Source organism: Gasterosteus aculeatus, chromosome 21 (assembly GCF_964276395.1).
Source record: "Gasterosteus aculeatus chromosome 21, fGasAcu3.hap1.1, whole genome shotgun sequence".
Classification (NCBI taxonomy): Eukaryota; Metazoa; Chordata; class Actinopteri; order Perciformes; family Gasterosteidae; genus Gasterosteus; species Gasterosteus aculeatus.
Window position 1 is genome coordinate 2,920,137 of NC_135708.1, and position 27,170 is coordinate 2,947,306.

Here is a 27,170-nt window from a genome sequence, read left to right on the forward strand (position 1 = left end):
CATTGCTGTGTTACTTTTGCCTAAATAGGGTGGTGATCCAACATTTTTGTTTGAGATATTAATGGCGCGTCTGATGCCTTCAATTTTATTAGTATAAAACATTTCTGTGTGGAATGGAGTTCAGGTGGTATTTGTGTCGGGGGGTTGGTCAGTCTGTCAACAGTTTCAAACAGGGTTTTTGCCTTATTAGTGTTGTTGTTGATGATGTTGGAGAAGAATGTTTCCCTAGCACGTTTTAAGTCTCAATCGTAGGCCCGGAGGCGCTCTTTATAGATGTCATGGTGAATATGAAGTTTTGTATTCCGCCAGATTCGTTCAGCCTTCCTGCGCTCTCTTCTCTGGGCTGTTACAACAGCAGCTTTTCTCCAAGGTGCCTTTTGCTCACTAGAACTGGTTTTAACCGTAACAGGTGCAATGTCATCTATAACATAATTTACAAGATTATCAGCATGACAGGGATTAGAGGTGGTAACGAGGAGATGACATTTTTAAGGGAAAGGGAACCTTCCAACGACCACTTTTCGCACCCAAGGAGTATTGTGTCCTGCAGTCATACGTGCACGGAGCTGTTTCAGGCAGTTTAACAACGACATGAAAAAAGGCACATAATACAAAGTGCGCTCGTATTATATGGTCTCTAAGAGCATTTTGATTGGTTAGTAAGATGGAGGCGGCTCCTGCTTAGAACCTTCAGAGAGCCTCATTGGAGCACAGGGACGTCCATCCCTCTGGGCTCTCGGATCATCACGCCTCCGTTGTTCATGAGTTCTTATCAGGATGTTTGGCAGATGTGTGCATGATGATTTGCATATGAGCGCTAGGCGTAGTTCCAGGTATGGACATGTTATTCTTAGAAAGGGGAACAGGTGGTTCCAGTTGGACTGCATTTGATCCAGATAGTGCTGCATCTCTTTTCAACATGTTCGTGTGCTGGTGTTGTGACTTGAAATACATGTTGTTCGTGCCATCCGGCCTTTAAGCGGCCTTCAGCCATTATTACTCTGCATTTATAGTTCAAGTGTCATTTCATTCTAGCGTAAACGTGCATGTTTATATTTAATACTCAACAGTAGAGTCGCGTTGCAGCAGACCAAAGTCTGCAGACTGAGTTGTGTGAGTCACCTTAGCTACAGCTGTGCTGTGTGTAGGTGAAGCTAACCCGGACATTGTCTCCAAGTACTTTGTGTAACTCGTCTCCAATGAGGACAACAAGCCCATTTCTGTTTAATCACATTTTACAGATGTTTTCAAGCACTAACTTAACTCTCATCTTCCTGCCTATAGAGCAGGGAATAATTTGGAGGGCCGGGCCAAAATGCAGAACTCTTTTTATAATGTATAATTATGCAATATACACTTTATTTCTATATTAAAAGCAGTAAATGGCTTTGTTTTGACCGCTGGTAAGAGTGTATGTTATTATTCGGAAATTAAAAGGTGAGGTTAGCTTTCAAAAATATAATTTAGTCAAATATAATTTCCAAAATGATGAACAAAATATGAAACATTTGACTAATTTTCAGTCACGTTAATAACAAAGGGCATTTTGAGTTTCATATACTTTTGAAACAAGGATGTTCCTTGTTTAAAGTCAAAGCGGATACTTTATTTTACTTTATTTTAACCCAAGGAGTATTGTGTCCTGCAGTCATACGTGCACAGACCTGTTTCAGGCAGTTTAACAACAACATGAAAAGAGGCGCATAATACAAAGTGCGCTCGTATTATATGGTCTCTAAGAGCATTTTGATTGGTTAGAAACAAGGATGTTCCTTGTTTCAATAGTCATCACATCATCTTTGTAGCCAAAATAAACAAGACATGACACTGAACTGTGTAACAAACACGATCGCCAGCTTCCCCAGGCAGGAAAAACCGGTCACATGACGCTCAAGCTTTCTGATTGGCTGAAAAAACTCCTGCTAGATGCCTGACGCAGTTTCACGTCTCACACCTGAAGCAGGAAGTGAAGCGGCTCGGGGACTTTCCTCACTGCAGAAACAGCAGATTAAATCCATAATTCCCGTGAGAAGCGGCAGAGGTAAGACGTGTCTGTCTGTCTGTCTGTCTGTCTGTCTGTCTGTCTGTCTGTCTGTCTGTCTGTCTGTCTGTCTGTCTGTCTGTCTGTCTGTCTGTCTGTCTGTCTGTCTGTCTGTCTGTCTGTCTGTCTGTCTGTCTGTCTGTCTGTCTGTCTGTCTGTCTGTCTGTCTGTCTGTCTGTCTGTCTGTCTGTCTGTCTGTCTGTCTGTCTGTCTGTCTGTCTGTCTGTCTGTCTGTCTGTCTGTCTGTCTGTCTGTCTGTCTGTCTGTCTGTCTGTCTGTCTGTCTGTCTGTCTGTCTGTCTGTCTGTCTGTCTGTCTGTCTGTCTGTCTGTCTGTCTGTCTGTCTGTCTGTCTGTCTGTCTGTCTGTCTGTCTGTCTGTCTGTCTGTCTGTCTGTCTGTCTGTCTGTCTGTCTGTCTGTCTGTCTGTCTGTCTGTCTGTCTGTCTGTCTGTCTGTCTGTCTGTCTGTCTGTCTGTCTGTCTGTCTGTCTGTCTGTCTGTCTGTCTGTCTGTCTGTCTGTCTGTCTGTCTGTCTGTCTGTCTGTCTGTCTGTCTGTCTGTCTGTCTGTCTGTCTGTCTGTCTGTCTGTCTGTCTGTCTGTCTGTCTGTCTGTCTGTCTGTCTGTCTGTCTGTCTGTCTGTCTGTCTGTCTGTCTGTCTGTCTGTCTGTCTGTCTGTCTGTCTGTCTGTCTGTCTGTCTGTCTGTCTGTCTGTCTGTCTGTCTGTCTGTCTGTCTGTCTGTCTGTCTGTCTGTCTGTCTGTCTGTCTGTCTGTCTGTCTGTCTGTCTGTCTGTCTGTCTGTCTGTCTGTCTGTCTGTCTGTCTGTCTGTCTGTCTGTCTGTCTGTCTGTCTGTCTGTCTGTCTGTCTGTCTGCTGGCTCGCTGTGTGTTTCACAGTAACTCTGCAGGCTTTGTCTCACTCAATGATTCATAATCCACCGATTCGCTGCTGTTCTTTGGCTCCAACGTCCGCGAGCTTCAAGCACCGACAAAATGTCCCACTCGGTCCAAAGGTTGTGGACAAACCTGCACGTCATATGTGACTCTTCCATATGTGGCCCACTGCTTAGAGCAGACGTCCCGAAAAATGTTATTTTGTTCGACACGGTTCGAATCCAGATTGAGGCGATCTTTCATTAAAATATATTTTAATCTATATTTTCTTAAATGAGGTTCTTAAGTGGCTGTGATGCACGATGACCGTCCGAGCAGAATCCCCCCTTTTGTCCAAATGAGTCGGTGGTGGAAGCTGCAGCCTCGCGAAAAAGTATCGATACACATGTTTGGGAGAGTTGAACGATACGCCACCAAAACCAGTTGTCTTGGTTCCCTCTGAACCAAAAGGTTTTCTAGCCGCTGCCGATGTCCAATGTGATGACAAGTACAGGAAACAGCGGCGATACCAGTGAGCTCGAGGGGCCGACAGCGTAGCGCGTCCGTGTTGTGACGTTTTGTCATTTTGCTCGCGGGGGATCGAATCCAGGTTGCGGCGATCTTTTAATAAATTTATTTTCTTCAATGTATTTCTTCATACGTGGCAGTGACGTAGTGCTCACTTATACGATCGTAATCGCTGCAATGGATATGTGATGACTTTTGAACATTTTCAGCAATATGTTTGCGAAGGTGTGACGAATCAGGTGACTGAGGCAGAAAACATCTGCCGCTGTAGAGGGAAACAAACAACGTAGACAAACCAGTAGGTTCAAAAACCAGTAGGCACGTAACACCGGTACACCGAGCAACACTCTGGTGGAATATTTCATTGTAACTAGTTCGGGAGAAGAGAATCATTTATTTCTATGGTTATCTAATAAAAACAAAGTCTTGATGAATGATCAAAGTTGTAAAAGTCAATTGATTTCTTGCTAGCAGGAGGTCAAATACACGCGCACGTATTACAGAGCTCTGTGGAGACGCGTCTCCGAGCAGCGCTGAGCTTTTATACACACACATGAAGGTCGTCTCCAGTGGCCAGTATGACAAATTGCGAAGTGAGATATGAAGGTTGAGATGAAGTAACAGACAGTTCCTTTGTTCCAGCGTTTGTGTGAGAGCAAGTTGACTCGCCCTCCTTTCTTTAGACTCCGCTGCAAATGGAAACGTTGGGTCATTCTGCTTTTCACACGTCAAGCTTCAATATAGACAATCTTATGCTAAAAGTGATCATTATGTTCTAACATATTTGACAATGACACATGTCATGTGATACTGGACTGTTTTACTGACTTCTGGACTCTGAAGGAGATGAAGAGGAGAAACAGCACAGCTCCATCTGCTGGAAGATGAGTGCTAATGTTCATCTTTTAAATCATTACATGTCATTTAGCTGACGCTTTTATCCAAAGCTCTGTAGCTCACAGTAACATTACAAAGAAGCCATCGCGAGAGCCCTTAATACTAGCATCAATGTACGAGCGTGCTATAACAAGCTTATTAACATTGCTAACGAGGTGTCTTGCTAGCGGCTAAACGTAGCGATATATGATACACATCTCATGTTGTCATTCTGCATGCTGAGTTTTAGTCGCCTATATAGTGATTTAACATAAATAACGTCCTGATGGACCGCTGCCTCCTGCCAAAGGAAAGCGCTTAAAAGAAACACGACATTTATAGGATGAGAATTTAAAATGACGTCTCTTGACACGTTGTCTCAAGACAACAACACAAAGTGTCCCATGAGAGTTTTAGTGTTGAGGTGAATGAGCTCTGTGTCTTTGTCCTGATGAAGATAATAACGTGTGAGCTCTCCCAGCAGGTTGGTGTGAAGGTGTGAAGGTGTGGACTCTGCTATGAATCAGGCTGAGGACCCAGAGGACGGAGTCCCTCCCTCTGAAGCCCCTCTGTGTGGGGAACATGACAGCCTGACCAAAGCTCAGAGGTGAGAGGACCATCTCCAACTGTCCTCCACTCGTCTCCATGTCCCAACGTCTCTGACTCACTGACTCTGCTTCTACATGTGTGACCAGGACCCATCAGAGACCAGGACCTGGACCTGGACCCAGCTGTGTGTCCATGAAGAGTAACCGGTCTATGGATCATCCTATAGCCTTCAAAGATGTTGGTCCCTCTGTTGATGCAAGGTGAGGGTCTCAGGCTGATGATGAGGTGTTTCTACCAGACTCTCTGGTGGAGGTTCTGGGTTTCTTGCTCCAGGGCCCTTCAGCAGTGTCCAGTGAGGGAGGGAGAGCTCCATGGAGGACTTGGTGAGACCTGTTGGGACTAAACCAAACTGACTGGTGAAGAAAACAGTGAGCTGAAAGACTGAGCTGTTGATTCTCAGTGGGACCAGCAGGACCAGTAGACCTAAACCACTACAGGGAGTCATGTGGTCCACATACAGACCTCACGTCATGGACCTTTACCTTGTTTTGGTCTCTGTGAGGACGGACACCATGTGAGCTGATGCTTCATGATTAGATGATGATGTGATGATGTAATCTCAGTGTTTCTTTCAGTTCACATCAGCAGAGAGGAAAGTCTCCTGAACCCAGATGTTTGTCCATGAAGAGTCATCAGTCTAATAATCGTCTGATTGACTTCAAAGATGGACGCCGTTCTTATGAAACAGAGTAAGTAGGGCCCTATAAAATCTGTTTCATTTTTCTCAAATTCCAGTTTCATTTTTCCCACAAATTCTCTTTTTTTAATTTTTGAGAATTCGTTTTTTAACATTTTACGCAGAGACAGTGAATTAAGGACTGAAATGTAGACAATATATTCAGTTGAAACTGAAAACTTCCACACATAGAACCTTATTTCAGGCAAAAACATGCTGCATGATAAAAACATGGCAATATCTTTTCTTGTGTCCAAACAGAACAGTCATTCAAAAAAAAATTCTGGTTTATTGGTTTAAATTAAACAAAATACATGACTCAACAAAAAATGCCGTTAGTTCTTTGTAAGATCAAACTAAGTAAGAATAGTCCTGTCAATATCTACTAACAAAGGTGCATAACAATTGCAACAGCCCGTGCAGTAAACAATAAAACATTTTGGAAATTCAACTTAACTTTGGTGTAAATATCAGAAACATTGTAAACTTCAATTCCAAGTGCAACTCGGAGCCTTAGCTTGCACAACCTCCTTGCTGATGAGGAAGCGCACCCATCTTCTCTTTCTAGCAGGCAGATCTCATCCATGTCACAATAGAGAATGATTTGCAGAGCTGCCAGGTCTCACCCACCAGCGTGATGACATGGCAGAGGCAGGTTACATGTACGCTGTTGGGCAACACTCCTCTCAGAGCCTCCTGTATTCCTTCAGACAGTGAGCAGCATTATCAGTCACCACGGCCCAGACATCATCACGCTCACATCGTTGTGATTGGCAGAGAATAGAATGGCTTTGGAAGTATTCGCATCTGTCCACGAAGACAACATCAATCAGAAAGTACTGTTGTCCAACGCCTATGATGAAAGATAGAAAATAATAATAACCATGATTAGTATTGTGCGACAAGGTGGTGTGGTGGTTAGCACTGTCGCACAGCAAGAAGTTCCTGGGTTCGATTCTGCCAAGTGGCCTTTCTGTGTGGAGTCTGCATGTTCTCCCCGTGTCTGCTTGGGTTCTCTCCGGGTTCTCCGGCTTCCTCCCACAGTCCAAAGACATGCTCTGGGATTAATTGGGGACTCTAAATTTCCCGTAGATGTGTGAATGTGAGTGTGAATGGTTGTGTGTCTCTGTGTTGGCCCTGCGATTGGCTGGCGACCAGTGCAACCCCCAGTGGACTGATTAGGAATAGCAGCTACTTTTATAGAAAAGCTATTTGTGTCTTTCTGTAATTCTCACAATAGTAAAGTCATCCAGCGGGCTGCACTGGACCCCCCGCAGACTAGATTTGGCCCCCGGGCCTTGAGTTAGACACCCATCATCTAACTGGTCTGTGTGTGTTTTTGTGTGACTCATTAACTGTAAACATCCTCAGATGTAAACACAATGTGAGCTAGTTCCTCCACATCAGGATCAGCAGAGGTCACATCTGGAGACAGCTGCAGGTTTCTGAAGACAGATGACTGAGACTGAACATGTGATTAGAATAAGCTCAGTACTCTGTGGACCAGCTGACGTGGTCTCTGGACTCCATGCAGAGGTTTGGACAAAGTATCGTCAGTAGACTCTGTGAAAAGGTCCAAAGACTAGTTTCAGAAGATCTAAGGAGACTTCTAGAGGTCAGGGGATGGACTAAAGAGGTTTGGAGTAGTTCCATAGGACTTTGGACCAGATGCAGAGGTCTGCACACGTTGTTTTTATGACCCACAGTAAGAACTAAAACCAGATGAAACTGATGACTAACTGTCACTCAACTAATAAACTGTCCGTCATGATCGACAGTCTTCAGCATCTGGTTTTCACCATGATCAATCATGACAGAAGCCAATATCTTTAACTAATGTTGTATTGGTGTTGATGGTCCAAACACCATGTGAGCTGATGGTTCATGTTCCTCCACAGAGAGGACCAGGAGAGCTCAGAGGTTCCCACAGGTCCGTCTGCCCAGCAGCATCAAACACACCTGGACTCCATCTTCATGGTGTGTACATGAACAACTACTTTTACATCTCTCAGTTCACCATCATCTCCATGCTGCACTTTGTAGACCAGTGGATTGTCCGTCTGTCCAACATGGACCTGATGGTGGCTTCCATGTTCTAGTTGGTGTCATTCATAGAATGTTCTGTTCCAGCTGCTGGAGGAGAACATCCTCACTTTTGTGAAGAACGAGCTGAAGAAGATCCAGAAGGTTATGAGTTCAGATTACCCAGTATGCTTAGAGAAAGAGGATGAGGAGGTGCTGGATGAAGAGCAGAGGAGGAGCAGAGAGGCCGTTGTGAAGATCTCAGTGCACTTCCTGAGGAGAATGAAGCAGGAGCAGCTGGCTGAGCGTCTGCAGAGCAGTAAGAGGATTTCTCTACAGACTTACCATGCTGATAAATGAGACATTACATTACATTACATTACAAGTCATTTAGCAGACGCTTTTATCCAAAGCGACTTACATTACACTTTAAACCCATGGCTTTTTTCATATTTTTGCCCGGGGAGCAATTAGGGGTTAGGTGTCTTGCTCAGGGACCCTTCGACATGGGGCAGCCTGGACTCGAACCACCAACCTTGTGCTTCCCAGCACACCTTCTCTAACCCCTGCGCCACGACGACGCCAGAGACCTTCACTAATGTCTCCAGAGATGGACAGAATATATTCATAGTCATTCTCTGAAGAAAGGACATGTTTAAATCTATTCTGTGACTCATTGATCTTCTTTGTTGTCTTCATTCAGGACTACATGCTGCAGTTTGTCAGCGTGAACTCAAATCCGACCTGAAGAAGAAGTTCCAGTGTGTGTTTGAGGGGATCGCTAAAGCAGGAAACACAACCCTTCTGAATGAGATCTTCACAGAGCTCTACATCACAGAGGGAGGGACTGCAGAGGTCAATGAAGAACATGAGGTCAGACAGATTGAAACAGCATCCAGGAAACCAGCCAGACCAGAAACAACTATCAGACAAGAAGACCTCCTCAAAGCCTCAGCTGGAGGAGAGGAACCAATCAGAACAGTGATGACTAAAGGAGTGGCTGGCATTGGGAAGACAGTCTTAACACAGAAGTTCACTCTGGACTGGGCTGAAGACAAAGACCACCAGGACATACAGTTCACATTTCCATTTACCTTCAGAGAGCTGAATGTGCTGAGAGAGAAGAAGTTCAGCTTGGTGGGACTTGTTCATCACTTCTTCAGTGAAACCAGAGCAGCAGGAATCTGCAGGTTTGAAGAGTTCCAGGTCGTGTTCATCTTTGACGGTCTGGATGAGTGTCGACTTCCTCTGGACTTCCACAACAATGAGATCCTGACTGATGTCACAGAGTCGGCCTCAGTGGATGTGCTCCTCACAAACCTCATCAGGGGGAAGCTGCTTCCCTCTGCTCGCCTCTGGATAACCACGCGACCTGCAGCAGCCAATCAGATCCCTCCTGAGTGTGTTGGCATGGTGACAGAGGTCAGAGGGTTCACCGACCCCCAGAAGGAGGAGTACTTCAGGAAGAGGTTCACAGATGAGGAGCAGGCCAGCAGGATCATCTCTCACATCAAGACGTCACGAAGCCTCCACATCATGTGCCACATCCCAGTCTTCTGCTGGATCACTGCTACAGTTCTGGAGGAGGTGTTGAAGACCAGAGAGGGAGGAGAGCTGCCCAAGTCCCTGACTGAGATGTACATTCACTTCCTGGTGGTTCAGTCCAAAGTGAAGAAGGTCAAGTACGATGGAGGAGCTGAGACGGATCCACACTGGAGTCCAGAGAGCAGGAAGATGATCGAGTCTCTGGGAAAACTGGCCTTTGATCAGCTGCAGAAAGGCAACCTGGTCTTCTATGAATCCGACCTGACAGAGTGTGGCATCGATATCAGAGCAGCCTCAGTGTACTCAGGAGTGTTCACTCAGATCTTTAGAGAGGAGAGAGGACTGTACCAGGACAAGGTCTTCTGCTTCGTCCATCTGAGTGTTCAGGAGTTTCTGGCTGCTTTTCATGTCCATCTGACCTTCTTCAGCTCCGGTGTCAATCTGCTGTCAGAACAACAAACAACCTCCCTGGTGTCTAAAGTCTTTAGAGTCAAACCTGAACCAAAGCGTCTCTACCAGAGTGCTGTGGACGAGGCCTTACAGAGTCCTAATGGACACCTGGACTTGTTCCTCCGCTTCCTCCTGGGTCTTTCCCTGGAGACCAATCAGACTTTCCTACGAGGTCTGCTGACACAGACAGGAAGTCGCTCACAGACCAATCAGGAGACAGTCCAGTACGTCAAGAAGACGATCAGTGAGAATGTGTCTCCAGAGAAAAGCATCAATCTGTTCCACTGTCTGAATGAACTGAATGATATTTCTCTAGTGGAGGAGATCCAACAGTCCCTTAGATCAGGACGTCTCTCCACAGATAAACTGTCTCCTGCTCAGTGGTCAGCTCTGGTCTTCATCTTACTGTCATCAAAAGAAGATCTGGAGGTGTTTGACCTGAAGAAATACTCTGCTTCAGAGGAGGCTCTTCTGAGGCTGCTGCCAGTGGTCAAAGCCTCCAACAAAGTTCTGTAAGTACAGAGAGAGTTAGATTCCTACATCAGAACTTAAACATGCTGCCATCTTTTATACTTACTGCTTCTTTTTCATCCTTCTCTTCAGACTGAGTGGCTGTAACCTCTCAGAGAGAAGCTGTGACGCTCTGTCCTCAGTTCTCAGCTCCCAGTCCTCTAGTCTGAGAGAGCTGGATCTGAGTAACAACCACCTGCAGGATTCAGGAGTGAAGCTGCTGTCTGCTGGATTGAAGAGTCCACACTGTGAACTGGAGACTCTCAGGTCAGGATCCAATTAATGTCCACTTGCTGTCTTTATTTACATCCATGCTACATGGAATTGAAACACAATGTTCATTCACAATAAAACATAACAGGGTCATCCTATTAATCTGCTTATTTATGCTACGTGATAATATCACTAATTGAGGAAAATGAAACGGTTTGTCTTCAATGATTTAAATGTGTGTCTAAACTATCAGCTCCCTTCTTAAAATTGTTTGTTTAAGATTTCAGGTTTCATAAAAATCTTTTTCACCAGGAAATGAACCAGAACTATGTAAACAGAGGAAGTAATCTCAGGGACAAAACTTTGGCCCTTTTTGTGAATGTATGTTTGTTTCCCTGACATTACAAGAACCTTTTAGACAAAACAAATTCAGTAGCTTAAAAAATAGACAGTCTGAAAGACAATGTTCCTTCACAAAAAAACATCACAGGTACATTCTGTTGTTCCTCTCAAGCTTTGTTATGTTTTGTTTTGATGTATTTAATGGATGAAAAGAAAATAGAGACTCAATACGTTTTTGTCTGATGGTTGTTTATTTGTAATTCAGGATGTAAAAAACACAAGATCACACAAAAAATATAAATTTCTCATTAACACTCACTTTGTTCTCTCTCTTCATCTTTCTTTAAAAGAAGTCAAATAGAGGATAGAGAAGCCTAATTCTGTATTTAGGTCTAATAAACATTAACAACAACATTAACTATCCCTGCCTCATCCTGATATTGATACTACAGTACTTACTGTAAATTGTTCCTCTTGTTTAATATGGAGCTAATTACATTTTCTTTGGTCCTACTGATTTTATTTTAGTTCAAATACATCAAAGAAGGTTTCATTTCATAACAATAATGTTATCTTTCTTCTTGTTGATTGTTCTCTCTTCAGACTGAGTGGCTGTAACCTCTCCGAGAGATGCTGTGACGCTCTGTCCTCAGTTCTCAGCTCCCAGTCCTCTAGTCTGAGAGAGCTGGATCTGAGTAACAACCACCTGCAGCGTTCAGGAGTGAAGCTGCTGTCTGCTGGACTGGAGAGTCCACACTGCACACTGGAGACTCTCAGGTATGAAGAGGCCTGCTGCAGTCACATACCATGAGTGTGTTAAAGGAGGTAGAGCTGGAAACCTTTTCTCTGTCAAACTCTCAGCCTGGTTAATGTGACCCTGACACACCAAGCTGACCTCAAACTACCAGAGACTCATCAAACTGTTTGTGTCCCACATCAGACCTTAAATACAGACAGAAGTATATAGGGAACATTAGCCTTAATGAGCCAAATCAATGATGTTGATTCATTTATTCGTAGTTTTTAACCATTCACATCACATCCTCACAGACCAGGGACATTTAGTATCACACACCCATAGAACACAAATTGTTACTACCTGGATATATAAATATAGCTATATCCCTACTTGCAAAATTCCCTAGACATGATTATAACATGAGCATATGGTGGACAATAAGAAACATTTTGATGAAAGGCTATTGGATGGTTAGTTGCTCGTCATCTGCCCCCAGTGTGTGTTGTCCTATTAATTAACAGTAACAACAATCAAACAGACAGCATGTTGGTTAATAAACAACAAAAAGAAACAATCTGTTCAAAGTGTCTTGAAGGATCATCACAGTAGGAATGTAGCACACATGGACAGATGTGAGGCGTGCGTTAGTTTTTAAGAAGTGCTTTATTCCTCCGTTAGAACAGGTAAGAATCAGATCAGATACACAGGTAAACTTTAGCTCACTATTTTCCTTCTTTCCTTACTTCTCCCAAGCGCGCAAAATCATCTCCCGCTTGACTCCTGAAACAAGGACCCTTAGGTGACCTCAGTGCTTGTTTGAGCATAACTCATTCTCACTTACCAACAGATTTACAGAGTATCTCTTCGCAAAGGAACACATGCTAGTTTAATGAACAAATAATTAGAAAATCAAATACATAAATAATGGAATATAGGTGGGTGTCCATTTACTGTAGCATCTCAACACTGTGGACTCCACACTGTCCCTTTCAAAATGAATGTTGACCCGACCCGTCCTGACTCCCGTATTCGTTTAAAAGGAGTTTGTCTTACTGCTGAATTGTGTAGCGAGCTAAATACGCACAAGGAGAGCAGAACAGCGTCTATGATGTTCTGACTGTGCAGCATCTGCAGAACATCTGTCTGAGTATCAGCAGGAGAAGGTGCTGCTGAGAGAGTGATCTCCTGAGCCTGATTCTGATATTTATATTTCATAAAGCTTTGCCTGCATGTTAGATTTCCCTCTTTACAGCTTCCACCATGGATAGCGTGCTCATCGATTGTCACCAAGTGACTGCGGCTGACATGTTGAATTACATCATCTCCATGACGACGATATTTGACCGGATCACTACGGTCTCAATGTTGGACATTTAGCTAGCTAACGTTAGCTCGGCTAGCTCGTAGGGAACGTTACCTCATCTGTGAAGAGCAAGCTAACATCGGCCGAGTTAACGGCACAACTTCCATCACACCACCATTCTCCCTGAGCTTCACTTCCACTTTAGAGGATTCACGTCTTGGTGCCTGCTGGCTCGCGCTCACTGGCACGTAACGGCTGGTGTTTGGCACCTTAGTGGCACCTTGGTGGCACCTTAGTGGCAGCTGGGTGCCAGTTGGCGTCTCAGCAGCGACACCCGTTGGTTCACAAGCAGCTCAGAGAGAGAAAACAGCAGAGAGAAAGTCGACATTCTGCGACGCAGTTTGAGCGAGTTGTTAGAGCAGTGTCAGGATCTCCGATCCCCCCGAGTTGGCTGATGAGAAGGATCGCAACACGTTGATCAATTAAAGTCAAAAAGTTTATTTTTTTATACATTTATTCATCCTGTTTGCTTGCAAGCAGGAGGTCCAACACACCAGCACGTATCTCAGCGCTCGGTGTAATGACGTCTCCGAGCAGTGAAAACGCTGAGTTTTTATACACATGTGAAGAACATTCTCCGTGCCAGTTACGAGAAGCTGCAAAGCAGGTTGAGATAAGAACCCAGGTGAAGCTGAGGGCAGCACACACACACACACACACACAAGATCCTCCTCAGTGGCCGCTGCAAATCATTATTAATTGACATAAAGTAAAAACGTGGATCTGGAACTTTCGTACCGAATAAGATATGAACCAAGGCCATGAACAGAAGTCCTTTGTTTTGAAGCGTCTATGAGATCGAGTTGACTGTCCTCCCTTCTCAGGACACAGCTGCAAACTAACATTTTGTATCATGCTGCTCTTTGCACATCAGGGTCAAATACAGGACACTTGAGACACGGCTTTAGCACAACACAATGTTATAACATATTTTATCAGTACATGCATCTCACAGCAGCGATGAGGATCACAGAGCTTCATGGATTAGAGTCTCATGATGAAAACAACAGGGATCCATTTGAAGATGGTTGAATGCATTTACATAAGGATGTTCTGTAATATCACAGTAATAATGCAGAACGTGACGTCAGCAGTCGGTGCCTCTGTGGTGTGAAAAACCAAACAGGGAACTAAATAAACTAACTAGTGCGTTTCTTCTGCTTGTTTGTGTTCATAGTACATGTGTTGTTGGTTCATTGTTCATTTTGAAACATGGAAACATGCACATTGTGTGAATACTGAATGGTCTGTATCTGCTTTATCTTTATGAAACAGTTTAATGTGAATGTTCCTTTGCACACGTCCCATGAAGCTTGATCTGTAGCATGACGTCATTTCTCCCGTTTGAATTCACATCTGGTGAAAGTACAGTGACAGGTCCATTTCTTATTTGTTATCCATTCATCTTCTTCATGAATATATTCCAGCACCTCGTCGCTGTGTGACGCCTGACTGACAGTCTGTGGTCGTCTGTAAGTAGTGGTAGAAGAAGAAGAGGTGCTCCATGTGGACATGAAGGACAAAGCTGTGTGTGAGAGTGATGTAATGTCCATGTCTCCATGCTGCTCTGACCCCCCTCCTCCTTTCAGGGTGGAGCCTGATGGAGTCCGATGGTTCAGACCAGCTGTGAGGAAGTGTAAGTGTGCTTTGATTCATGAAGATTCAACCATCTTCACACTGTGACATCACTCATTCACCTCTGTGATGTCATCATCAACGTGTCAGTAGATGAACACATGATTAATAACTGCAGCTGTATTGTGTCTTGTTCTCTCATCAGATTCCTGTGAACTCACAATCGACACAAACACAGTACACAAACAACTCAAACTGTCTGACAACAACAGGAAGGTGACAGATGTGAAGGAGGATCAGTCACATCCTGATCATCCAGACAGATTTGACATCTGTTATCAGCTGCTGTGTAGAACTGGTCTGACTGGTCGCTGTTACTGGGAGGTCGAGTGGAGAGGAGACGTTTATGTATCAGTGAGTTACAGAGGAATCAGGAGGAAAGGAAACAGTTACGACTGTGTTTTTGGATTCAATGATCAGTCCTGGAGTTTGAGATGCTCTGATAGAGGTTACTCTGTCTGTCACAATAAGACAGTAACACACATCACCACCTCCTCCTCCTCCTCCTCTGGTAGAGTAGCAGTGTATGTGGACTGTCCTGCTGGCTCTCTGTCCTTCTACAGAGTCTCCTCTGACACACTGATCCACCTCCACACCTTCAGCACCACATTCACTGAACCTCTTTATCCTGGGTTTGGGTTCTGGTCCTGGTCTTCTGGTTCCTCAGTGTCTCTGTGTCCTCTTCAGGAGGGAGAGTCTCCTCCTGGTGGAGAACCTTCCTCTCTGCTCACCACATAGTTCAGTCTGTACAGCTGATGGTGGTTCATGTGGGTGTAGATGCAGGTGGAGCAGGTGAGGGGTACCTGAGCTGGTCTGGACTCTGGGGGGTCCACAGCTCTCTGGGACTCAGATGGAAGTGTGAAAGAGCTCAGCTTAATGCTGCTGTGCTCCTTCAATCAATAGATGATCATTTAGATATTGGCTCCTAATTAGGCTTTAATCTTCATCTTTATGTGTTCAAGAAGACATTTTATAAGACGCTCTTTCATCTGTCCCCCCATATGAGACAAATGTGTCCTTATGTGTGTGTGCGCTTCATCAGCAATAATAAAAACAAGGTGAAGAAGGAAAATATGAATGTGTAATTCTTTTTGAGCCCATTTTAACTTCAAATCTTTCTAAATCTGTTGAGTAAAATCAAATCTAATTTCACATAATCAGGTTCGTTTTGAACAAGAAGCTTTTTAATGGTTCAGCAAACCTCTCAAGGAAATATTGAATCTGCGTTACTTGTGTTTTTATTCACTATAATGTCATTTACAACATTTACTCCATGTGTTACTTTAACAGAAATAGAATTGTTTGGCTCTAATGTTAATAAATGACTTTTATTGGAAACAACTGTACATGTTTAAACAGGCCATCAAATAAAGATGCTTTCAACACGCTGTATTATTTCTTTTGACATGAAATACTCTGATCCTTTTTAAAGATGCTGTACTATTGACTTTTGTACTATTTCCTCCATAATATATGTATTTATTCTACAGCCCTGTTGCTGTGTCAATAGCACAGAGGAAACATTGGTGGTGCAGCATGTTGAAGAAGGAAGTGAGTAAATAAAGAAATGAGTAATGAATAAGTTGCTTTATTAACCTTATTAACCTTCACGCAGAGCCGTCTCACAACAACACAAACTACTGAGCTCGCTACTTCAGGTGCAACTTGAAGCTTTCATTCTGCACCAAATATCACACTTAAGTCACAAACAAAAACACACAAAGCACAAGCACACATTTGATAACAGGGTGGAGTTTATCTCCTCACAAAGTGGAGTATTGAAAGTGTGTGTTGGACAGAAATATATATATATATATATATAAATAGAAGTGATCAAATCTGCTGGGTGTAAAATATACATACAGCAACATGAATTAGCAGTTTTGGTGCCTTAGAACGTTGTGTCAATGCAATGAGCTTCATGGCCTCTTAACCTCTTGTGAGTGCTTATGAGTGACTACAGCTGGTGACTCTGAGGCATTTAAATAGAGCTCATTGGATACAAACGCCCACAAACGCTACAATGGGAAAGTCAAAGGAGCTCAGCATGGATCTGACAAAGCAAATCATCGACTTAAACAAGTCAATGATTTTTATTTTAAATCCAAAGATAAATAAATATTTATTGTCGCACCCAAAGCAGTTTCTTCGTGATGATAAAGACACACAACTATTCACTGGAAATAAAAGAAAGAAAATAAATCATTTGCAACGTAGGCTATTTGCCATTTTATTTTGTTAATATATAGGCTATTTAATATGAACGAAATAAAACATACATACACATTTAATAAAAAATAAAATGCATTGTATGCCTACTCACCAAAGACTGAGTATTTGAACACAAAATCCATCCTCCTTTCTTTCCTCAAGAAGACTTCAATGACTCTATCAGTGCGTTTAGTTCCACCAATAAGTCCTTTTCTCTCGACATGGAGGCTGATGCTGAAAGCCCAGTCTGTCCAGTAGCATTTCTGGAATACGGTTTGATTTGCTTTGAGGCGGAGAATGAGCGCTCGACAGAAGCCGTGGACACAGATAGTCACTGTCACACATGCCAGTGTGTGAAGTCGCCCCGTGTCCTTATTCAGATGTTTCTGCTTAAGGAAATCAAGATCAGACGGACTTTTCCCTTCAAAATGAGTAACAGCGTACATTACAGTCACTTCTGTTTTTAGCTTGGACAGGTCGAACAGTGTTCCGTGTCTCCCTGTTAAGCTGGAGGAGGCCGTTTGCGGGGATTTCTTCCGGTAGGTCTGGAAGTGCTGGGGGTCCAGGAGGGAGAGGAACATTCATTTTTCGTGGTCTTGAAACCGGTTTCGTATAAGAATGTTGTCCAGAATATTGCTGTGGAGTTGTTGGGGGTACGTGCGGTCTCCTTGTGCTGGGTGAACTGGAGACGCTGTGTCATCGTAGATCGGACTGAACCTGCGCCTCTCTCGCTCAATCGTGTTACAAAACTCCTTCACCTTGTCGGGCAGAATTGTACATCCACAGTTTGTTTCTGTAGGATTCCAAAAAGCACATCCGAATAATGAAAAATCCCATTGAATGTTTCAAGCAAGAAACAAAACTCAAACTCATCCAGACGTTAAATCCATCAGCCATAAGCACAGTATTTACATTACAGGTCATTTAGCAGACGCTTTTATCCAAAGCGACTTACGTTACACTTTCTTTTTTACATTTGGCCCGGGGAGCAATGAGGGGTCAGGTGTCTTGCTCAGGGACACTTTGACTTGAGACACGGGGCAGCCGGGACTCAAACCTCCAACCTTGCGCTTCGCAGCACTCCCGCTGTACCCCCTGCACCACGAGGACCCGTCCCCGTCGTGGTCGTCATGGTGTTCCAGTAAGTGGGTAAAGGGCTCCTTTAGGGCAGCTCTCTTTTCAAAGACGGCATTGACCAGTCTAGATGAACATTGCCACCTCGTTGGTGCAGCCTTAGGAAGACGGCGCTTGCAGATGTCATCCAGCAGCTGTGTGCGCTTAGGGGATCGTGAGAGAAAGGCTGCAAGGCCGTTGAGGTTGGCCAAGAAGACCTTCTTTAAGCTCTGAGGCTCCTTGAGTCAGTACTAAATGGAATCGATGTGCATAGCAGTGAATGAATAAGGCCATCGGTGCCCTCTCCTTAACTTTAGCCTGCACCCCATTGAGGCCAGATGCCACGACTGCTGCGCCATCAAAACACTGCCACAACTTTATCCACACTACATTCATTTCCCTCCAAGAAACGGAAAATAAGAGCGGCAATGTCATCAGCCCGCTGGCCGCTTGTCACATCTTGAAATGGGATGAATCGCTCCTTGACTCCTGTGTCCGTCACATAACGCAGGACGAGTGGGAGCTGTGCTGCATTTCTCACATCTGTTGTCTGGTCCTCCATAACAGCAACAAAGGGAGCTTTTTAATCCCCATTCTGATCTCTTCTCCCATCACTTCAGCAATAGCATGAATTAGGTCATTTTGTATTTTGCCTGACGTCCCAATGAAGACTTGCTTAGTGGACAGGTGCTATCGTAAATCTGTGTTGCTTTCAGAAAAGAAAGAAAGAAGCTCCACGTAGTTCCCTTTGTTTGTGGAGTCACACTTTCATCGTGTCCCCTAAATGAACGTCACGATCAACGAGTCTTTTAAATATTTCCCTATTTTTCTTCACCTCTTCATGGTGCAGCTCCGTTGCCCTGAGCGCTGGTTCGTTGAGCTGTACATCCACTCGGGTGTCCCTAAAGGTTTTGAAAAGCACCGTTGCTTGTAAGTGTCCAGCCGTACTTTGGTGTCTGGTTGCTGCCTTGGTTAGACAACTCAAGTTAGCAAAGCCAGTGTGGCTCCAAACACCAACTCCATCACTGGCAAATAACAGGCATTCCCAGCAGTCCAGTTTGCAGAGCTTCTCGGGGCCTGTGAGCTGTTGATGGCGCTCGTAGTTGGAACGAAGAAAGTGGCGAACGAACCCCTTTCCCGCCTGTGACGGGCTTTGTAGCGTCGACATCGGGCGACCTCTCGGTATCAAATCGGTATCTTCTCCTCCTTCTGCCATTGTGGGTTAGAAAAACAGCTTAGTAGACTACTAAGCTGTTCATTGGAATTAAGATTTAATAGTAGTACACAAATTAATTCAGTTTCCTAGTTCTGAGGTTCTGCATGGACCTGCTCATATAGGACCCGCCTCTCAATATTGGTAATCCAATCAAAAGACGTGCACGCACTACGAGGCCGACATACAAAACACATTCAACGTAACGACAAGAGACACACGTGCTTTAAACACACAGGGAAGGCGCAGGTGATTGGACACAGGTGGAAATACAGGTGGACACAATCGGGGACACGGCGGACAATCGCAGGGCAGGAAGTGAAGCTAACCCAGGGACACAAGAGGCAGGAAACTACAAACCCACACAAAGTCCTCTCTGGTAGAACGGGTGAGGAGGCCCTCATCCGGCCCAGTGGGATTAGGATATTTCCTAATGTCCCTTATCGCTTTCAGACCCAGTTGGGTCTCTACGTTGGTGTAGAGAGAATCAACGTCGATGGAGAAAAGCATAACACTAGATTAATAAAATGTTCCTAATCACTTCATAGGTGTCTTTTTATATATCTTTCATGCTTTTGGGACAAGCGGTTATTATGGATATCAATAAACTCTTCTACGAGACACAGTCTCTGCCGGTGGGAATCCGATGTGGGACCGTCCAGGTCTCTGGTCTAATTAAGGTGGTTAATGGGTTCTGGGGTAAGATTCCTTCAGGTGGATGAAGGGCTGGCGAGAGAACTCTGTGCTATAGTTGAAATGGTTCATCAGTTTAGATTTTCTGTGAGAACTATAAAGGTCTCTGCAGAGCATCTATTTGTCCATCACTAGTGGAGCAGGAATGAAGTAGAAGCTCTTCTCCAGCAGTCCTTCATCCCCCTGATATAATAATCATCTTTTATCAGGATGTGGCTTGAATTAAATTGCACTGTTCTGATGACGATCTGGTGCTCGAATTCAAACCTTCAAACAGAACTTTGACTATTGACGCATTGGGTGAACACCAACAGTGAGACAACTCATTTATAGTCTGGTTATTGGCCCCTGATCCCAGGGTGGTGCCCCGTTATTATTTATTAAATACTATTAATTTGAATAGTTTAATGTTTCTACCTGCTGATAAGCTGGAACCTGCCAGATGTCAACAGGTGCCATTGCTTTTTAACTTTAATAATGTGTGATAATTTGATAACAAATAAGATTGTTACACTTTTATTCACCACATTTGTGTGTAAATGTTGAATATTGAACTACAAATTAGTTTGATACCTTTTTACAGTATTTTTACCGAATTTTTCCTGAATGAACAAATACATACTGTGAAAAGGAGTCAAAGTATAGTCCTACTAGTTTTAGTGTACCTGAGCACAGTACTACTAAGTACACTGTGGGGATGCTGACCATTGTGGCACGGCTGCTTCTCAGTGTGCTCCTCAGGCTTTGCCTCTGTGTTCTTTGGGCCTGATGCTGAAGGTCTACCTGGATTATTTCCTCCTTCCTCCTCTTTGGGCGTTTGTACCTCCTGCTGCACCCTGCTCTCCAACACCACCTGACCCTCCACCTCTGTCTTCATCTCCTGTCCTGAATTGTGTCTCTTTGGCTGTGTCTCCTCTGCTGTGTCCTTCTCTTGCCGGCCACTCTCCCCTGCCTCCTTCTGGACCTTTTCCTCCAGGTCTTCCAGAACACCAACACGCATTAACAAAAGCAATATTCTCTATGATGTTGCTTCATTTGACATCACTGCAGCACTCAGAAGACGTTAGGATGAAGCTGCTGCTGCTCACAGGCTGATTCACATGATTATCAGAAGGAAGTAAAACCCAGACTGTACCTGTATTTGTCAGAAGGTAATTAGTCCATGGACATGCGTGTATTAAATAAGGACATGATAAAGTAAGCAGTGCTACAATGTCTTCTCACAGCTAATACGCTTAGCTGCTTCTCAGATGTGTGTTTGATAATGTGGCCCCCCGGACTGGAAGGAGCCCTGTAGAGAGTGACAGATGATACCAGGTGGTAAGTATGGGCACCTTTGGTTGCCTGGTTCTTCCACGTCTCCCTGTTGTGGTGAATCTCCTTGTTCCATGTGACCTTGAAGCCCTTGAAGTCCACCGTGGTCAGAGAGCAGCTGCCCTCTGAGCCTGTACTCTTCACACTGGACCTCTTTCCATCACTGCCACTGACACTGTGGTCACTGTGGACAGTGTAGACATGTGGACACAAACACACATCCTGTCAGACGTGTTGAGGTAGAAAGCTGGTGCCTCTTATTGGACAAAGCAACGCCGTCAACATTACCCTTCAAAGTAAAAGCATCAACGTGTTGACATGTAAACGGATGTAAATATTGTTTCCTAGCGTGTTTAGATGATAATGCAGCCGTGCTCTTCATGCTTAAGGTTATAGTGTATTAAAGTACTAGTTTCCTTAAATAAACAGTGTGTAGCGTATCGGGGATCTGATGATGGAAATTGAATAGATTCTTACTATATGCTGGTTTTTAATAGTGTTAAAACTATCTAGGGAGGGGTGGTCATGTTCCTACGGTGGCCCAGAATGGACACATGGAAACAATTGAAATTGGGCCTTTTGAAGGTCTGTTTTAGTTTCTATCTGTGACTTCCTGTCTTGGTAGTAGCGATCTGATGAGATGAGGACGTCAGCCGATGGTCCGTGAGGGGAAGACGGGAGCAGGTTGGGGACGGCTGATCTACACCACAGGATCATCTAAAATAAGTGTTTGTAATCTTCTGTTTGTCACCTCCAGCGTCTGAAGGCAGCCGTTCCAGATCGCGATGCCTCCTCAACAAGCGGAGTCACAGTTTTCTCCATCATTTCTGTCAGCACTGTAAATGTTGGTTCCACCATGAAGTCAATGAATCCTGCCGGATACGGAAGACACGCCCACTTAACAGATTCACTTCACCTTGTTGATTCTAATTTGTGCCGACGTGTTTTTACTATTTGATAGTAACTAAATAATCACTTAGTTTTCATGCTACTTCCACACGCACAACAACTAGATACGAATGTTGGTCCAGCGTATAAACATCTGAACTTTTCTCCCAGATGAATCGATATACTGGGACAACGGTTTCCATAACAGAGGTACACTGGAGCAGACTGTTCATTAGATAGCAGATAAACAAACAAGCAGCTTTGTGGTGTAAATGATTCTTATTCTATCTTACCAATCTGAGACTGTGCCACCGTGGTGGGTTTGCGGTCACAGAGAGGAGGGAACGGTAGACCCAGCTCCGCTTCTTTATCCCCCTAAAAACGAGTAGACAAAGCAGCGTTACAAGGTGCTGCCATCAAGGCTCACCAACACAACACGTCACCATCTGTTTGCTCATTTCTCTGTCAGGCAGGAAGGAGGAGGACTCGGACTCGGACGCAGAGGGTTCAGCTGATATTGCTTTTTATTAATAACAAGAAAAAACTGAAAATCTCTCTTAACGAGGAAACAAAGGTCGCGATCAAAGTTCAAAAGGAAAAAACTCTAAATCTCTCTTAATGAGGAAAAAGGTTGAGATCAAAATTCAAAAGGCAAAAACTCAAAATCTCTCTTAAACGAGGAAATGTAACAGGGATCAAAAGGACGTGACAAACGTTATCGGACTTGACTTGACTCGTGACGTGAGGGCTGGTGTGCAGGGCAAAACAACAAGACACACTGGCACAGGACAAGGGGCGACGCAGACTATAAGTACCCATGAGGGAGTTGTGGGAACAGGTGGACACAATCAGGAATCAGGGGAGACAATCAGACTGGTGACACATGAGGAAGGGCAAGGGACCTGAAACGAGAGGGAGTTAGTTTCCAAAATAAAACAGGAAGTCAAAAAACAACTGGAGACAGGACAAAAACGCAACTTGACATACAGGTGTGACATTACCCCCCCCTCAAGGCCGAATACCAGGGGGCCTTGGAATGTCCGGGTGTGCTCTATAAAAATCTCGAATGAGATCCGGGTCCACTATGAAGCTAGACGAGACCCATTGTCGTTCCTCTGGGCCGTAGCCCTCCCAGTCCACGAGGAACTGCCTGCCCCGTCCCCGCTTACGTACCGCCAGCAGTTTCCTCACCGTGTAGACCGGCCCCCCCTCGACCATTCGAGGGGGTGGGGGTGGCTTGGGGTTTGGCACCATTGCGCTCTCCTTCGCTGGTTTGATTTTGCTGACATGAAAAGTTGGGTGTACCCTTAGGGACCGGGGCAGACGGAGGCGCACAGCTGCTGGATTGATAATCCTCGAGATGGGGAACGGGCCGACAAAGCGAGGGGCCAGCTTTCGTGATTCGACCTGCAAGGGTAGGTCCTTGGCTGAGAGCCATACTCGCTGGCCGGGCTGGTACACTGGGGCCGGTCTCCTCCTGCGGTCCGCTGCTTTCTTCACTCTGTCCCCTTGTCTGATCAGCGTCTGGCGTGCCGCTGCCCAGATGCGGCGGCAGCGGCGGACCAAGGCCTGGGCGGAGGGCACAGACACCTCTGGTTCGGACTCGGAAAACACAGGGGGTTGGTAACCAAAAACGCAATGGAAGGGAGACATGCCAGTGGCGGAGGTGGGAAGGGAGTTATGGGCGTACTCTACCCACGTCAGGTGTTCGCTCCATGACGCAGGGCTCTGGGCCACCAGGCACCGGAGGCTGGTTTCCAGTTGTTGATTGAGGCGCTCCGTCTGTCCGTTGGCCTCGGGATGGTACCCCGATGTGAGGCTAGCTGTGGCTCCGATGAGCTTACAGAACTCCTGCCAGAACCGCGAGACAAACTGGGGCCCCCTATCGGACACAATGTCTCTGGGGAACCCGTGGATCCTAAACACGTTGTTCATCATGCAGATAGCGGTCTCTTTAGCGGTGGGCAGCTTGGGTAGGGCTAGGAAGTGTGCCATCTTTGAAAATCTATCCACCACGGTCAACACCGTGGTGTTCCCCTTGGAGGTCGGTAGCCCCGTGACAAAATCCATCGAGATCTCTGCCCACGGCCGGGACGGGATGGGCAGCGGCTGTAGCAAGCCTGCGCGGGCTCTGGAGGAGTTCTTGTTCCTGGCGCAGACGGAGCATGCCTCAACGTACTCCCTGACCTCCGGCTCCATGGACGGCCACCAGAACCTCTGCGTGATGGCGAACATGGTCCGACGTACGCCCGGATGGCAGGTGAGCAAAGACGAGTGAGCCCAGTGGATCACCTGTGGGCGCAGATTAATAGGGACAAACAGACGATTATCTGGGCACCCACGAGGTGGGGGGGTCTCACCGTTGGCCTGCTTCACCTTGGTCTCTATAGGCCAGGTAACCGCTCCAACCACACAGTGTAGTGGGAGGATGGGCTCAGGTTCCCTGGCCACGGGCTCCGGGCTGAAAAGACGGGATAAGGCGTCAGGCTTGGTATTTCTTGATCCCGGTCTGTAGGAAAGGGAAAAATCAAAACGGTTAAAAAACAAGGACCAGCGGGCTTGACGGGAATTCAAACGCTTGGCCTTCTTGATGTACTGCAGGTTCTTGTGGTCTGTCCAAACCAAAAAAGGGTGCTGTGCCCCCTCGAGCCAGTGCCGCCACTCCTCCAGCGCCGCCTTCACTGCCAGCAGCTCACGATCTCCCACGTCGTAGTTCCGCTCCGCTGCAGTCAGTCGTCGCGACAGGAAGGCACAAGGATGAAGCTTGTTGTCAGACTCTGCTCGCTGGGAGAGAATGGCCCCGATCCCATTATTGGAGGCGTCCACCTCCACCACAAACTGGCGAGCCGGATCAGGGAGCGTGAGGATGGGTGCTGTAGTGAAGCGCCGCTTAAGCTCCTGGAAGGCTGCGTCTGCCTCGGCGGACCAGTGAAACGCCACCTGCGGGGAGGTAAGAGCATGGAGCGGGGCTGCTGTCGCGCTGAAGCCTCTGATAAACCGCCTGTAAAAGTTAGCAAAACCGAGAAATTGCTGTACCTTCTTGCGGCTATCAGGAGTTGGCCACTCTACTACCGCGCTTACTTTAGCCGGATCCATCTGAACCCTCCCAGGGGCTACGATAAAGCCCAGGAAGGCGACAGTATCGGCATGAAATTCACTCTTTTCCGCCTTCACATATAACCCGTTGTCTAAGAGACGTTGCAGGACGAGTTCAACATGGTTCCTATGGGTGTTTAGGTCGGGGGAATAAATCAGAATGTCATCTAAATACACATACACAAACTGGTCTAAAAAGTCTCTTAACACATCGTTTATCATCGCTTGAAAAACTGCTGGGGCGTTTGTGAGACCAAAGGGCATGACCAGGTATTCATAATGTCCAGACGGCGTGTTGAATGCCGTTTTCCACTCATCCCCTTCCCTAATGCGAACCAGGTGATAGGCGTTGCGTAAGTCCAGTTTGGTAAAAATCTGCGCCTGTTGAAGCTGGTCGAATACTGAGGTCATGAGAGGTAGAGGGTATCTGTTCTTAACGGTTATGTCGTTAAGCGGGCTGTAGTCAATGCAGGGGCGAAGGGTTCCATCCTTCTTTCCCACAAAGAAAAAACCTGTCCCTGCTGGGGACGAGGAAGGTCGGATCAACCCCGCCCTCAGGGAGGATTCGATGTAGTCCTTCATGGCCTGCCTCTCGGGCCCGGAAACAGAGTAAAGACGGCCCTTCGGGATGGTGGAGCCGGGCAGAAGGTCAATGGCGCAGTCGAACGGGCGATGAGGTGGTAGAGCTGTGGCCTTGCTCTTACTAAAAACCTCAGCGAGGTGGTGGTAGCAGCTTGGAACTTGAGTCAGATTGGTGATCTCCGAGTCTGTGACAGGGTGAGTGGCGACACGGTTTAGCGTGGGGTTCTTCCCTTGGGGGCATGATTCCCGACATTGGGTCCTACAACCCTCCCCCCATACCATAATGTCCCCGGTGCGCCAGTTTATGTGTGGGTTGTGATGAATTAACCATGGGAACCCGAGGATGAGATGGTGCAGAGGTGAGTGTATTAAATACAGCTGTATGCGCTCCCAGTGATTGGTGATGCGAAGCTCCACCGGTTCTGTAACATGGGTTATAGTGAACAATGCACTTCCATTAAGTGCGCTCGCTTTAACCGGTTTACTCAATGGGTCAACCCGAAGCCCCAGTCTTTGTGCTAACCCCCAGTCGATTAGGCTCTCATCTGCCCCTGAGTCAATCAATACCCCCAGCTCTAGGTTCTTATCCCGGTGCTTAATCCTCACTGTGGTCAATCGGCGTGGAGTAGGAGTTACTTCGGCGACTTGACTCACCGACTGGTTGGCCTTTACTGGACAGGCGGTGATGAGGTGGCCACGCTCGCCGCAGTAAAAGCATCTGCCCTCCTGGTAGCGTCGCTGTCGTTCCTCTTGAGAGAGCCGGGCCCTCCCCATCTGCATGGGCTCCTCCTCGCCTCCGGCACGGGTTCTTGAGAGTCGCTCAGGGGAGGTTTGACGCGATGCGGCGCCCCAGAGCGTCGGGGAAGAGCCAGGTGCAGCGGGTGTCCCTCTGGACCCACGCTGCCGCCTCCGTTCCTGTAGGCGGTTGTCGGTGCGGATGGCGAGGGCGATGAGGGAATCGAGGTCCAGAGGCAGGTCCAATGGGACCAAGAGGTCCTGGATCTGGTCGGAGAGCCCTCTCAGAAAAACATCGTAGAGGGACGTGGTGTTCCACCCACTCTCCATCGCCAGGGTGCGAAAACGTATGGCGTATTCACAAACGGACTGTCCACCTTGCTTTATCTGACTGAGCTCACGAGCCCTTTCTCGGTCTGTTGCCACAGGGTCAAAAACAAGTCTGAGAGCGTCGGCAAACTTCTTTGGTGATGAGCAAACTGCCGAACTCCTAGCCCACTCAGCGGTGGCCCATGCCTTGGCCCTTCCCGTGAGATGGGACATCATGAAGGCAACCTTGGACCGTTCTGTGGGAAAGTGCATCGGAGAGTGCTCGAAGTGCATTTCACATTCAATGATGAAGGACCTACTTTGTCCGATGGTTCCGGAGTATCGTTCCGGAGGTGCCAGCCTCGTGCACGCATCTGCTGGTGTGGCTACGGGAGGGGGCTCAGACGGCGTGGGGGGTTGTTCGGGAGAAGCCGCGGGGTTCCTGGAGAGCAAGGTGAGAATTTGTTCTACCTGACTGTTTAAGAGTCCCACCTGCGTGGTCATGGCAGTCTTAAACCCCTCCTGGCTTTGAGCAAGTCCCCGAACCCCTCGATCGAGGTCAGCAACAAGGTCTTCATGCTGCGCCAGTCTTGATGCT

General features: G+C 46.2%; 2 protein-coding genes and 1 pseudogene across 5 annotated transcripts in view; 2 read left to right on the forward strand and 1 right to left on the reverse strand.

The window, feature by feature from the left end:
• Nucleotides 1–27,170, forward strand: part of LOC144390332 (uncharacterized) — a 243,100-nt gene that overhangs the window by 174,833 nt on the left and 41,097 nt on the right. The gene's annotated exons all lie outside the window — the stretch shown is intronic.
• LOC120814248 (dual specificity calcium/calmodulin-dependent 3',5'-cyclic nucleotide phosphodiesterase 1A-like) overlaps nucleotides 1–27,170 on the reverse strand; it is a 609,273-nt pseudogene that overhangs the window by 112,083 nt on the left and 470,020 nt on the right. The gene's annotated exons all lie outside the window — the stretch shown is intronic.
• LOC144390287 (protein NLRC3-like) overlaps nucleotides 4,989–27,170 on the forward strand; it is a 38,401-nt gene continuing 16,219 nt past the window's right edge. The window contains exons 1-6 of one of the 3 annotated variants that reach the window (XM_078096775.1): nucleotides 4,989–5,123; nucleotides 5,499–5,612; nucleotides 7,498–7,576; nucleotides 7,730–7,940; nucleotides 8,325–10,128; nucleotides 10,220–10,424. In XM_078096775.1, coding sequence (XP_077952901.1) covers nucleotides 5,056–5,123; nucleotides 5,499–5,612; nucleotides 7,498–7,576; nucleotides 7,730–7,940; nucleotides 8,325–10,128; nucleotides 10,220–10,409 — 2,466 coding nt within the window. In that variant the 5' untranslated portion in view covers nucleotides 4,989–5,055 and the 3' untranslated portion in view covers nucleotides 10,410–10,424. Of the gene's footprint in view, nucleotides 5,124–5,498; nucleotides 5,613–7,497; nucleotides 7,577–7,729; nucleotides 7,941–8,324; nucleotides 10,129–10,219; nucleotides 10,425–27,170 lie in introns of those variants that run through there. The other 2 variants (XM_078096774.1, XM_078096773.1) reach the window with 2 other exon arrangements.